The sequence below is a fragment of the Sander lucioperca genome, chromosome 10 (genome assembly GCF_008315115.2).
Source record: "Sander lucioperca isolate FBNREF2018 chromosome 10, SLUC_FBN_1.2, whole genome shotgun sequence".
Taxonomy (NCBI): Eukaryota; Metazoa; Chordata; class Actinopteri; order Perciformes; family Percidae; genus Sander; species Sander lucioperca.
The window spans coordinates 38,642,787-38,657,455 of NC_050182.1; the positions used below are offsets into that span (position 1 = coordinate 38,642,787).

At 43.1% G+C, this 14,669-nt stretch overlaps 1 protein-coding gene across 1 annotated transcript in view; it reads left to right on the forward strand.

Moving 5' to 3' along the window:
- The first annotated feature begins 1,935 nt into the window (after positions 1 to 1,935).
- Positions 1,936 to 14,669, forward strand: part of snrka (SNF related kinase a) — a 39,219-nt gene continuing 26,485 nt past the window's right edge. The window contains exons 1-2 of the mRNA XM_031322813.2: positions 1,936 to 2,155; positions 2,851 to 3,564. Of these exons, the coding sequence (XP_031178673.1) occupies positions 2,976 to 3,564 (589 nt within the window). The 5' untranslated portion in view covers positions 1,936 to 2,155; positions 2,851 to 2,975. The remainder of the gene's footprint in view (positions 2,156 to 2,850; positions 3,565 to 14,669) is intronic.

Genomic DNA, 14,669 nt, shown 5'->3' on the forward strand with positions numbered 1-14,669 from the left:
GCTGCCAGAAGAGTGCTCCGAGTCTCTGAACTCAGGGATGACTCAGCATAGAGAATGCTTCGTCATAGGATGAAGTAAATGATCATTTCCTCTGTGACTCAGGCACTCGGGGTCAGGGTTAGGGTTAGGGTTAGGGTTATTGTTTGGCACCATACTTTAGCTGACAGCCTTTTAGTAACATGTTGTAGTTCATGTTTCACTTCAGTAGAAAAACTAGCCAGGGCCGAGTTCAAAGAAAACAAGAACTGTGTCATGTCTTGTAGAGAGTGAATGAGCACTGCTGTGAGGAGTGAGGAAAGGTGTCCTGTTGATCACTCAGACTTCTCAGTATCACTAACATCCCAACAGAGAAGGTACACTCTGAGGCCTGCAGGCCAACACTCATGTCCGTTATGTATGTCACTAGATGTCACTACACGCCGGTTATTGGGAAGACCAAGCAACACTGACAGGCGCTGGATCCATCGCACAGAAACGAGGCGATGGAGTTCAGTCAGTGTTAGTGAACATGAGCTGCTCTTTCTCTCTCAGAGCCAGAAACCAAAACAAAAGAAAACAAAAGTTTGAGCCAGAGTAGTCTCAAACTTTTGGTGTGGAGCTGCTCCGTAGACTGCAATCTGGTGTCTTGATTCTGTTGAAGAGCTCTCAGGTGTGAAACCCTCCCAGCACTTCCCTGCTGCTCTCAGTTTCCTCTACAACATCTGTCTCATCTGTCTATATTCTGTTATATTTCTGGACTGTTAGACCACAGGAATAGCATGTATGGATTTTTTCCCCCTTTATTTGATAGTGACAGTGGATAGACAGGAAAGGGGGAGAGAAAGAGAGGGGATTCGAACCCGGGGGACTCAGCCTACATGGGGCGCACGCTCTTACTGGGTGAGCTAGAGGCCGCTCCAACATGTATGGATTATAATAATGGGTGTAAAACTTTGCCTTTAATTAAGGCCAAACTGTCACTATCATTACATACTCATTTTACCATTTATTAATTATTGTTGTGTAAATACAATAATGTTTTAGCAACCCTTTTTTTTTCAACACCTTTATTGAAAAAAACATTCAAATAAACAACATTTCTGACACATACTCAATATAATGATATAGAGAAACAAGAATATGACTTTAAAATATATATATATATATAAATAGTGTTAATAAAAAAAAACGTAAAATGGGGATGAATAAACTTCAATAGCCTAATACACAGTTATAATAGGAGACATTATTCTTCTATACAGAAGAGTTCACCGTGCAGTCTTAATATAGGCCTATTCTTTGAATTCACTAAAAAGCAGTTATATTAGGGTAACTTTTGTTATTTTGCATTTATGTTAGTACATTTTACCAAATAAAAGCAATACATTTACATTTATATATTTACACATATATATGTATTGCAAAAAATGACATTTGGTAGGAAGAAGTTGGAGGAATATAGATTGCGTGGGTTCCATAATAACGCGTAAATATAATAATGTTTCAGTAAACCTTTCCCACGAAAGGACTGTTTGACGTCAGAGTTGAATGCGGTTAGCAACGCTCATATGCTGCCTTTTGGTGATCCTCGTAAAGACCCGACTCTCAGCTCCCAAACTGTGAATACATAAGCTCCAACTTGTCCCGCAGGAAAGCACGTTTTAGTCGAACAATAATAACAAAATAATAAAAATAAAAAACACAATTTTCTCGCTGTTGTTGGTACTGGAAAAAAACAGTCCACCTTATGATATATTCAATGGTAAAATGATTGTTTTGTATATGTTTTCATTATTCTACTAAACATGTGTGATACATGATATATCTAAATGTTATACGGTCTATATGATTAATTTCTCTTCAGAGGAAATCATTTCAGAACACGTGTATGTATGAGCCCGATGGTAATCCTGGCGAAAGTTTGAGGGTTGTGAAAATGTCAACCCTTTTTATCAGCACGTGAAGGCAGCATCATCACAGCCCCACCGATGATGCCTCCTCGTCTCTCAGATGAACCCTTCACTGTGCCGCGGTCGCTTCCCTGTCTTCTCTGCTCGTTTGCGTTAAGGCGCTTCAGTACAGTACACCACCTGAAGCACCCACGGTACCCGACAGAGACCCTCTAGACCCCGGTAGAGACCCGGTAGAGACCGGACTCCGAAGCGGAGCTAGAGAGGTGAGCTGAGCGAGCCGTAACGTTAGTCACTTTGAATGCTACATGCTAACTACAGCTAGCTGTGTGATATGTGACGTTAAAGCAGCACTGTGTACCTGTGTTAGCAGCTACGTATGTATGTATGTATGTATGTATGTATGTATGTATGTATGTGTGTGTGTATATATATATATATATATATATATATATATATATATATGTATGTGTGTGTGTGGAGGTTATTGTCTGGTGGGTCAGCGGGAAACCTTCTAACGTTAAAGAACCAGAGCAGGTAACGTCAGTCAGCCGGCAAGCTAACGTTGCTCAATCAATGAACAACGAGCTAGCCCCTGGTGACGTTAGCCTGGGCCCGTTACCATGCAGCTGACTCTGAGTCTGTTGACTCGCAGACCCGCTGCCTGTGTACGCGACTACAGGAAGCCGTTTATTAGAGTTCAGGAAGGTTTACTTGGTTCATTATAGCAGCACGTCAGGGTAAACGAGCTAACGTTAGCGCAGCAGCAGCAGCATCATCCTGTCACAAATCACAACAAGCCCAACATTCAAGTGTATATACAGTAGCCTATATAATATGCCTTACTCTGTGTGAGTGTGTGTGTGTGTTGAGGAGGGGGGTGTTAACATGAGAAATGGTTATTTGGACTTAGCTGTGACTTATTAGTGTAGTAATGATGTGTGTGTTTGATATCATTTAGGAAGCTGGAGCCATGGGTTTCTCCTCCAGCCTTGGATGATCTGAACTAAGCTGGACCCACAAGACTCAGCCAAGCGGCCCCTGCCTACAGCGGGGGCTCCCCTCTCCCCATCGCCCTCCCCAGCTATGGCAGGCTTCAAGCGGGGCTACGATGGCAAGATTGCTGGCCTGTATGACCTGGACAAGACGCTGGGCCGTGGCCACTTTGCCGTGGTCAAGCTGGCGCGCCACGTCTTCACCGGGGAGAAAGTGGCGGTGAAGGTGATCGACAAGACAAAGCTGGACACCGTGGCCACAGGCCACCTCTTCCAGGAAGTGCGCTGCATGAAGCTGGTCCAGCACCCCAACATTGTTCGCCTGTATGAAGTGATAGACACTCAGACCAAGCTTTACCTCATCTTGGAGCTCGGCGACGGAGGGGATATGTTTGACTACATCATGAAACACGAGGAGGGTCTGAATGAAGAGCTTGCTAAGAAATATTTTGCCCAGATTGTCCATGCTATCTCCTACTGCCATCGGCTGCATGTGGTGCACAGGGACCTCAAGCCAGAGAATGTGGTGTTCTTTGAGAAACAAGGGCTGGTCAAGCTCACGGACTTTGGATTCAGTAACAAGTTTCAGCCGGGGAAAAAGCTGACAACTAGCTGTGGATCTCTGGCGTACTCTGCACCGGAAATACTTCTGGGTGATGAGTACGATGCTCCAGCCGTAGGTATGCAAAACATGAAATGCTGAAGTAATGAAATGAGTCACACTGTTCGTTAGGAAATGGCAGAGCGACACTGTGCAGTACTACCAGGCAGCATTTGAGCTTGATGTTGGATCTGTGGTTACTCTTGTCTTTTCAGTGATACTTTTACCAGGGTTTCCGCGGGGTCTTAAAAAGTCTTAAAAAGTCTACAATTTCAAAATCAACATTTTAGGCCTTGAAAAGTCTTACATTTGCTGAAGTATTGTATTGTAGGTCTTAAATACGTTGAAACAGGTCTTCATTTCATTTCTTCAACTCTACCTCTAATGCTCTTTTTTTTATTCTGTGGTGTGGTCGTTCTTTCTCTCGCTAGTCCTAATATAATTTCGCTGTGTTAAGACTACAAATGAGACCATCATGCTACTTATATTGCAGCCAATCAGCTTTCTTGTTATTGGCGTGAGTCTCTTTCAGGATTGTACCACAGACATAACACAGATTTTATTCTTCAGCTATGGGGAAGTGCAAGTTTAGCGATACTTGGCTTTAAAAAACTGGATTTAGGGCTTAGTTGATGTTGTGATAAAGGTCTTAAATTTCGTTCATAATGGTCTTAAAAAGTCTTAAATTTGACTTGGTTTAAACCTGCAGAAACTCTGTTTATGATCGATTGGCCTCATCGGAACTCCGCAAGTGTCTGTATATGTGTGTGTCCTCACCTGACTTCAATGCGACATGCCTCATCCGATAGTGATCTATTGATGTATTTCTGTGCGGATATATTCTCAGACAATAGGTGCATCCAAAATAACTTGTTGATAAGAGAGAGCAGCGGTGACGACGAGTGAGATTTAGATTCTAAATATATAATAATAAATTGTACATCATAAAGTGCACATCTAAACAGTTCCTAAATTGACAGGCAATTACGCCAACAAGTCTGAATATTGCCATTACAGGATATGAATGTTATGTTATCATGACATTTAAAATGATACTGGTATTATCGTGAACGATATGATATGGCATACTGTCACATCAGTGTCCTGGCATGATGGGATGATAAAAGTCACATTTAAAGCGTAACTCTCGCCAAAATGCAACCTAGGGTCTTTTTGTGAATGTACTCGAGTCAAACTTTCGTTTAAAAGCATATTTAGGACGGAATTGCCACTTTTAAGATTTACCGTATTCTCGTTTTTGGGTCAAATGGCCTTTTGAATGGGAGTGCTAGGGACACTTTTATGCTAGCCTCAAAATAGCTTTTTAAAACACTAAGAAGGCTCGACACAACATGAGACTTTGCTTGAAGTATCACCAGAGGCTCTACACCTTAATGAAAGCATTGACAACATTGTTTGTGTACACAGAGTTTACTAAAAAGAGGTTTTGAACAACTCATGTTAGCAGTTGTTCTTCCGGTCGCCGTCTGTCGAGCCATTCAAAAATAGTCGAGGGAGGAGAGTAAAGATGGAAAGCTCCAAAAGCTTAGTTCCATATAAATGCACGGATAATTCATTGTTTTGTCGTTAGTGAAACACAGTATTGACCTTGTAGTTGAAAAAGGAGCCTCATATAAGAATGACATTTCCTCCTATGGAGTCCGTTCATTCGCATTCGGAGATCGCCTATTTTTGACTGGGAAAATGGCGGATAGCGTAAACAACAACAGCTAATGTGAGTTGCTCAAAACCTTTCTTTTTAGTGAACTCTGTGTACACAAACAATGTTGCCAATGCTTTCGTTAAGGTGTAGAGCCCCTGGTGATACTTGGAGCAAAGTCTCATGTTGTGTCGAGCCTTCTTGTGTTTTAAAAATAGCTATTTTGAGGCTAGCATAAAAGTGCCCCTAGCACTCCCATTCAAAAGGCCATTTGACAGAAAAACGAGAATACGGTAAATCTTAAAAGTGGCGCTTCCGTCCTAAATATGCTTTTAAATGAAAGTTTGACTCGGGTACATTCACAAAAAGACCCTAGGTTGCATTTTGGCGAGAGTTACGCTTTAACAGACAAGTGGAACCACGGCTTTTGATTGAGCCCAGTTATAAACGTCTGGTGCTTTCTCACAGACATGGTTGTTATTTTATCTTTTATTGATCCAGATGTATTTGATAGAGTGGGCTTGTTGTCTGTACCACCAACTAGGCGTGCTGTCCACCAATTAAATCCCTCATGTCCCTGTGTCAGAACACACAAACTACACAGGACATCTTCATGGAGTCATATTAAAGCCAGCTTCAGCACAGTGGTGGAATGAGGCAGTGTGGCTAGCACCTGTTTGACACACTTTTGTCTCACCCTGCTGCAACACATCGGCTGTTAGTTTCAAACACGTGTTCACCACAGCGTGTTTTGTGTTTACATTGCCTCAGCAGCAGAACAGCCATCGATCACGCCGAATGCCAGGGCCGTGTGCAGCACAACATGCAGAGTTTAAATATCACGCTGTTGTGTTCCAGTAGCCGTATGTTGCTAACACTGATCATTTTGCAGGTCGCCATAGGCCATGTGCTACAAGGTCAGCTCTTCTAGCACTGATGTCCGCGGGTGTCCCGTTGCACTACATTAACTGGCTCATTGATTTTTCTATGAGGGCTGACAGAGTGCAGACAAACAGATTGTGTGTCCTTCCATTGCTGATATGATATCTGTCACATCAGGGAGCTTAAATGAAGGCAGAAACGTGGGACTAAGTTAAGCTCCTGATTTGGATAATGAGATGGGCCCAGTCAAGCTTGTTTTTACGTGGTTGTTCGTGTGGTGCTAATCCTGAAGGGTTCGGTCTCATGAGTGTTTATGCATGTAGAAAATGCTTTCAAAGGCAGTCAACCAGCTTTTATTGGCTTCCCCTTTTTTGGTCACAGTTCTCACAAACTTAAGAGGTGCGGCACAGGCAATAAGGAAGCTGTGGCTACTTTCTCATTGAACTTTGCGCACACGCGCGCACGTGCAACCTGGACAGTGAAGGATAGTATTATAGTATTTCTCTGTGCTGTTGAAGCAGTTCAAGTTCTTTGGTATTCGCTGATACCGAGTACTGATACGAGTTCCTAATAATCCCTGGGGTGCAAGGGTGTTTTCAGACACAGAGATGATTTTGGCCTGCTCTGATATTGTTGTCAATCAGAACAAAGTAGTATTTTGAAAGTACCAAGCCTTTTTCTTTTCTATTCAAAGCTCGGTGCCCATGGGCTGGACATTTCCCTGAGCTAGTATCAATAAAATAGATATATATAGCTAGAGGTATTATTCCTGATATCAAAATACTGAGTGAAGTTTAGATTGGATGTAGAACTCAAAGACGGATGATGTCATTCACGAGCATTGCTCTTCTGCCACCGCCTACCTGCTCGACGGAGAAGTTCACGTCACTTTGCTATGAGGTGGTATCATTTTATGATTACGCACGGCATCAGACTGTTACCCGATACTGGCATTGGTATCGGTGCACTCCTAGTTCCTAATGGAAGAAGTACCACTCTCTGCTCCTGTGTTGCCTGGGCTTCTCTGTGCATCTCGGGGCAGTTTAATTAAGTGTTGCAGTGGCTGTTGTGGGGCTTGTGATGCTGTGGTCCGAGCCATTAGCCATGGGAAAGTGCTTGTTGTTTGCACATTTTGCAGTCCAGGCCACAGAAAGGTTTACTTTTGGTTTTCTAGTGGCCGTACGTGGGGGCGAAGCCCTCTTTATCTGCTCTACTTTACTACTCGGAGCTGAAACAGGCGAGAGGTTTGAGGTATGTTTGAGGGATATAAGTGGAGGTCGTCTGTATGAGGTGCAGTGCAATCAGTGAGGATTAGTAGTTTCATTACAGGGGGTGATGTCTGTTAATAAAGGTAAAGCTTGTATTAGTAGGGTCAACATGCTGTGCTCTAGACATTCTTTAGCTGATAGAGAGCCCTCCATGTTGCTATTGATGAGCCCTGTCATCCTCTGCAGAGCTGTTTGGCAGCCGTGGCGTCTGCAGCGCCAGGGCCTCAGCGCCGTGTCTCCAGAGAGCAGCCGGAGCTCTTAATCACAGTCCTGGTTTCTGTTGCCTGCTGCCAGTACATGGAAGAACAGTTAATCCATGCTAGTGTTTGGACTGGGCCAGGAGACCCATCTTAGATTGTAACTCAATCATCTGGCTCCCACCACTGAGACTAAGACCAGCTTCCTCATTGTCTGTAACTTGTAACTGTGAGGAGGCCACTACATGATGCAACATGAAGAGTTGTGTCCTTCCTTAAACAATATTTCAATTGCCATTGCAGGTGAGATTGTGAATGCAGCACATTGACACTCCACTGTGGCTGCATGTATTTATGTTACGTTATTATATATTACACTACTTGGCTGGGAGTCCTCTCCTCACATGGTAACGTTAGCGCACCGGCAGCTTGCATTTTCTAAATGCATTTTCCCATATGCAGTGTTAATGCACAGCTTGGTCATTCATATTCACAAAGAAGACTTCTCAGTCAGCGGAGAAATGTTTTGACAACAGGAGAAAATAGAGCTGGGCAATATATCGATATGATATTGACATCGCGATATGAGACTAGATATTCTCTTAGATTTTGGATATCGTAATATATATATAAGCCTGGTTTTAACGGCTGCATTACAGTAAAGTGATGTAATTTTCTGAACTTACCAGACTGTTGTAACTGTTCTATTACTATCTACTTAGTCATTATATCCACAATGCTGATGATGATTTATCAAAAATCTCATTGTGTAAATATTTTGTGAAAGCACCAATAGTCAACACTACAATATCGTTGCTGTATCGATATCGAGGTATTTGGTCAAAAATATCGCAGTGTTTCCTCTATGTTGAGAGCATAGTGGCGATCCGCCACGGTAAAATTTCCAGCGCCACGGTATCAGAAATAGGGCAGACACACAACAGGGTTTCCACTATGTAGACAGCGCACCACCGCTCCTTCAGCTGTTTATGAAAAGTCATAAAGTCGTAGCGCCGTCTGCTCTATTGAACTCAAGCAACTGTCATCCGCTCTCTCTCCCCCTAGGGTGAGCAGAGCAACTGGAACAGTGACAGGACGTCATCACTCGCAAAGTTATGGCAACCAAATAAACAACAGGGCGAGTACTACTTCACTCAATAAGTGATTAACAGCGACGAAAGCCGCAACGTGAAATCCGCACTCAAGCCCGTGAAATATGACAGCTACAGTTTATCGGAAAATAGCATTGTGGACACTGAAGTTGATGAATTAACTGTTTATCAGACCCCAGATGAGACAAGAAGCTAACGTTAGCCACACTGCTGTGACGGTCCCTCTGCCTCTGCCTCGCCGCTGCAGGAGACTGTGTGTATTCCTCCGACACGCTGTAGTAACGTTACTGATTTAAAACCGTTTTCCAGGTTAGTGGGGGTGCATACCGCTCAAAACCAACATGAAAAATGTAGCTAGTAATATTCACTCAGCGTTTTGTTTTGTTGTTAAACTGTGTGTAAAATGAGCGGTGACGTTAAATCACCCTACGGTACCGTCTATTTGCTGGATGGTTTCAAGGTAATGGTCGGTAGCTAACGTTAGCAGATAAGCCCGTACTCTGACATACTCCAGCCCTAGGAGAAAATCTAAAATGAGATGCCATTCATTCTTTTCTTTTACCCCTTTAAGCAACGACTTTTGCCTGCGCTTCATATCCAAATGTTATTCGAAAACGTTGACTTCCCAGTGCCACCTTTCTAGAGCTAGGCCATTTCTGCTATTTTTTTTGGACCCTGCTCTTCAGTTATCCTCATCAGTTATCAGTTTCTTTTCACCTTCACAGAGGCACAAAGCATGTCTGCAGCACAACGTGCATCTTTGTTGTACGAAGCGTTGTCGTGCTGAGTTGTAGAGCGGTTGAAGATTGGGATGGAACCAGACAGCTGCTGTAAAGAAGTAAGGGGATTGGGCTGTGTGGTTGTAGAGAAAGACACAGATAGCGAAGAGTAAGGGAGGGGGGAAGGGAAGGCTGGGTCCTCCCTTCTGTTTCCTCTCAGCGCTGTTTGTTTGTTGAGGCCGAGATGGGAATAAGTTCTATTTTAATCATTACCAACTCCTTACTGTATCTGCACAAGCAGCGAGATTCATTCTGTCATCACTGACTGATGCAGATATGAATCCAAGCCTCTCGTGTGTTTGTGAGTCACTGGAGAACGTAGTGAAAGTGTACCGTAAATGTGAAATCAAATTGTAGACTTTTGGTTGGCAGACTGCAGACACATATTGATGTGGAGAGCGGCCATGTTGTGGTGAGTATGTGTGCACAGATTGGCCAGAGGGCCTGACAAATAAATGGAGACGGGAGCGTTGCTATAGTAACAGATGCTGCCGTGAGTAGGACCAGGTGTGAGGTGGTTCGCTGTGGACTCTGGGGTCTCTGCCCCCCCCGCCCCCACCCCTCTCTGTCTCTGGCTTAGGACAAACACACACACACACACACACACACACACTGATAGCACAAGTAAAAGATTGGAAAGGGAAGGACTGACAGCGCTGCACCAGAGCACGGCGACATGCCGCGCGGCGCTCACCGTGTTTTCCTTCACTAACTCTCCTGAGAACGCCAGCACAGACCTGTACACACATCAGACCGCCCGTTAGACTCCTCAGGCAGACACTTATCTGTTCTCAGCCGGGATGGATGTGATAGCGCTGCAGTATTTCATAGGGGTGGGACTCACCAGAGGCCTCACGATACAATATCATCACGATACTTATGTCACGATATGATATTATTGCCATTTTAAACATATTGCAATGTTCTGCAATATATTGCAATTATTACCTTTTTTCCAACTTCAAATTTTTCCCAATTTCAAATTATGTCCCCAAAAGGAAACTTTGTCAACATCTGTTTTATCTAAAAAGATACATTTCTCTGTTTGATCATCTCACTTCAATTTTATTGCCGCAAAATGGGATTGTCAAGCAGACAGACTGACCAACACATATATAATAAAAGATCGATACTTGGCGTCTCGATACAGTATCGATACAGTATTGCCACGAAAAGTATCGCGATACTATGCTGTATCGATTTTTTCCCCCACCCCTAGTATTTCACTGTTCATACTGCATCAGTTAGCCTAGCTGCTAGCCGCTCCGAAAAAAATACATAATCGAGAAAAACGATTATTTTGCACATTATGTTATGCAAGTAAACTCTTATTTTGTCTTGTGTTCTGAATGAAAACATAAAAGTTCAAACGGGAAGTAAGTATTAAGGGACATTATCAAAGTTCAAGGTGTTTTAACTGTTTTTTTAACTTCAATAAATGCAACATCTTTCCGAAAGTCAATGAGTAGACAGATTCTGTTAATCATTGAAAATGGCATTAATAATCGGTCTATCACTTAACGTAAATGGCAGTATGAATGGAACATAAAAGCTCACCCAGACTTAGAACGAGCCTGGCCTGCATCAGCCGCTCTGATGGAAGTCTCTTACTGGGGATTTCCACTGGATGCAGAACGTCTGCGGACTGGCTCCGCTGCGGAACGGCTCCGTGCTCCGCCGTCCGTCAATACCCACCAGGTCCGGATTTGTTGCGGCACAGCTGCGGCCATGACTGACAGCTGTAGTCACGAGGACCCGCAAGATCTCGCGAATTCACATAGAACAGAACCACAAAACCAACACCAGTTAGTTTCCATCCAGAGGAGTAGAGGGGAAACAACTCTGTGCTGTGTTTTCAAGGTGTAGTGCAGGGAAATATGATCCGCCGTGAGCACGGTGTATTTTATTTTGAAAATTAACCGGATGTTTTATTTAGTTTCTGTGCTCGATTTCCTGTCCTGCACTATCTGCCCTGTGCTGAATTGCTGCAGAGCTCTCCGGCAAAAATAGAAGCTCTGCGTATCTGCTCTGGAGGGCTGGGACCGCCGGAGCTGGGACGGAGTAGGGACGCAGCCGTTCTGCAGTCAGTGGAAATACACACATTGACTTTAATGGAAACCTAATGACTCCGCCACTGTTCCGGAGCAGATCCGCAGACGTTCCGCAACCGGTGGGAGTTGGGGCTTACTGTTGTCAGGTGGTAGTTTACATAAATCTTGTTTAAACATAAGTAACATTAACCTAACTTTAACATAAGCTGATAGTCGTACCGCAGTTAAGTTGGATGTAGTTTCTTTAATGAGGCAGGTGCATCATTTATTTAGACTGTAGCAGCACGTAGATGGCAGCTGCAGTCACTCGGTTGAACAAAAACAAGTTACAGATTTCTGGATAATAAAAACAATAATGATGTATTGCACGAAGGCTAACCAGCTTATTTTATTATATGTACAGGACTATAATGCGTTGTAGACTCTAGAGCCAAAACTATTAGTTGATGGAAAGAAAACTGTCAACTATTTTCATAATGATCCAGGATTAATACAAAAAAACAGTTTGCAGATGAATTGATAATGAAACTGATCTGGGTTGCAGACCTCGTAGACCCTGGCTGCATGTTGTATTACTGGAAGCTTGGAGCAGCGTGTTGGAAAGACACATATATATTAACTAAGTCATGAGAATTTACAGTGCAATATATATGCAGCAGTAATCATACACTTTATTGTATAGCACTTAAAACAAAGTGTTTAAAAAGACAAAAATAAAAATGGCTGACAAACGATGATAGAAACGGTTTAAAAACAGTTTAAAAGGTATTAAACATAGAACAAGAAGCTACGAAAGTAAAATAAAACATGACAGATGTTTTTAAGAGGGAGCGAGTGAGTGTGTGTGTGTGTGTGTGTGTGTGTGTGTGTGTGTGTGTGTGTGTGTGTGTGTGTGTGTTTGTTTGTGTGTGTGTTGCTGACAGCCTCTCTTTTGAAGGATTTAAAGAGGGAGCTTGTTCCAGAGAGGCTCTGTCTGTGGCAGCTGGCTGCACTCTACCCCAGGTGACACTACTGTGTGTGTGTGTGTGTGTGTTGCTGACAGCCTCTCTTGCTGTCCGTTGGTGGCTCTGTGTAATTTTGAGCATTGGCTGTCTTCACAGTTATCAGATGTCAGTGAACTTTAAGAATTGAAATAGCTTTGAGCAGATGGTACAGGTCACTTTGCATATGAATTCTGCTATAGAGTTGTCTCGGCTGCTAACGTGGCGGTTTCCTCTCCCAGATTAAAGCTGTATCTGGTCTGTTTTCTGGCTGCGTGAGCGCTGCGAGCTGTGTGGCACCTCTGCTGCTTTTTCCTGTTTACACTCGTTTTCTATTTTCGGCTCACGTCTGTGTGGGAACACCTGTTTGAGTTGTGGGCATGTCGATACACAATAAAGACCTAGAAATGATTAGATTATATCACTTTATCCATTGTGCCAAACTATGTTTCTAAGTTTAAACTCTAAATAAATGAATGATGATTGGCGTGTGGGGACGCTGCTTCCTTATGCATGCTGTGTCCAGTCTTTCTGCTGCCTTGTTGTTTCACTGCTGCTCAGTGGAGATGGCAGACGGGATGAAAAAGCTGGAGCAGGGCCAAGGAGGCTGCGCAGACATGAGCACCATGTTGACGAGCGCAGGTGTGTCTCGAGATTATATTTCATGGATTGTATTAAAGTCCGAACCAAACCAGTTACATTTGCGTCACTCAGCTGAGCCTTTCTCTTAAACAAGTGCTCTTAAAAGCACCATGAGCTCGAGTCCAGCTCCTTCTGCTTTTTCTCTGAAAGATCAGTTCGACACAGCAGGGTTAGGGTTGTATGCCTTGCTGAGACTAACCCAGCAAGGACTGGTCTAAAGATAGGGCCAGCCCAATTTACAATGCATCAGATACAGTAGCTGACTCAGGGCTACGCCTCTGGCTATAAGCATTTCATAATCCGTGTGAAAAAAACGTGAAAGCCACAAAAAGTAGCTTTCAGAGTTGGATTTTTTTGTATCTGGCTTTTTTTTTTGTGCATCATCAGGGCTCCGCTCTGCCAACCCATTACGTATTGAGGGCATCTGAGCCTTTGAGTTTAATTAGAAAGTTACTTAAACATCGTCATCATGGTAATTACTGCAGAGCTGCCAATGTTTGACTGCAGTGGCTTCTTTCTCGTGGGTGTGTGTGGGTGTGTGTGGGTGTGGGTGTGGGTGGGTGTGGGTGGGTGGGTGCATGAAGTGTGTATGGCTCAGTGTTTCTACATGTTGGCAGTTTGCGTTCTCATGGTGCATACATGATGCACACTTGAATAAACCCATACACACAGGTGAATTGATTTGACGTTTATTATACTGTCGACACACACACACACACACACACACACACACACACACACACACACACACACACCCTTTTGCATGATAGCGTTGTGCATGAGCGTTTTTTTTGGGTTTTAATGATATGAACCTATTATGCAAACCCTCCTCTACCCAGTCCCGGTGCACAGCCATTCAGCATTCCAGCTGTGAGACAGCTGTGGGAGCACCGAATTGGTTAAAAATGCCATGGGAGAAAGACGACAGGAAAGAACGGACATTTACTGTCTCACGCTTGTTTACCAGACTCTGAGGAAATCCCGCTTCCCTTAATTGTCTCCTCATTTCCATTCTATGGTGTCTTTTCTAGAGGTCGACCGATAGTGGATTTTACCGATACCGATAGCTAGGTTGGGCCGTATTTGCCGATAACCGATTAATCGACCGATAGTATTTAGAATTGATACTGGATAAAAACAAACATGACACTCCAAGTAAAACAGTGCTGAACTTTATTATAAAAATAAAAAAAACTGTATTGAACCATGAAAACATGCTAAATGAAATAAATATATAAATGTAAATAAATATTGAAGTCAATAAAAGACATTCATTCAAACTGAAACAAAAAGTAATAAATAACAAATAAAAACAGTTAAACTCAACATGTAACTGTTTAACTGTACAGCAATGCTACACAAGCATGTGTGTTGTCTAAAACAGTTCTCCTACATATTTGGAGTCATCCAGTGCAAAAATAAACATAATGAGCATTATAATTCATATAAAGGACAAACTATTTACATTTCTTCAAAAAAATGTATGGCCCAAATGTATGCCAAATCTCAAAACAGTGACGCCATTCTTCTCTGTAGAACGGTTTAGAACGGTAACAGACGATCTCTGACCTGGAGGGATCTATCTTTCCCACTTTATACTCTGTTCTCGCTTG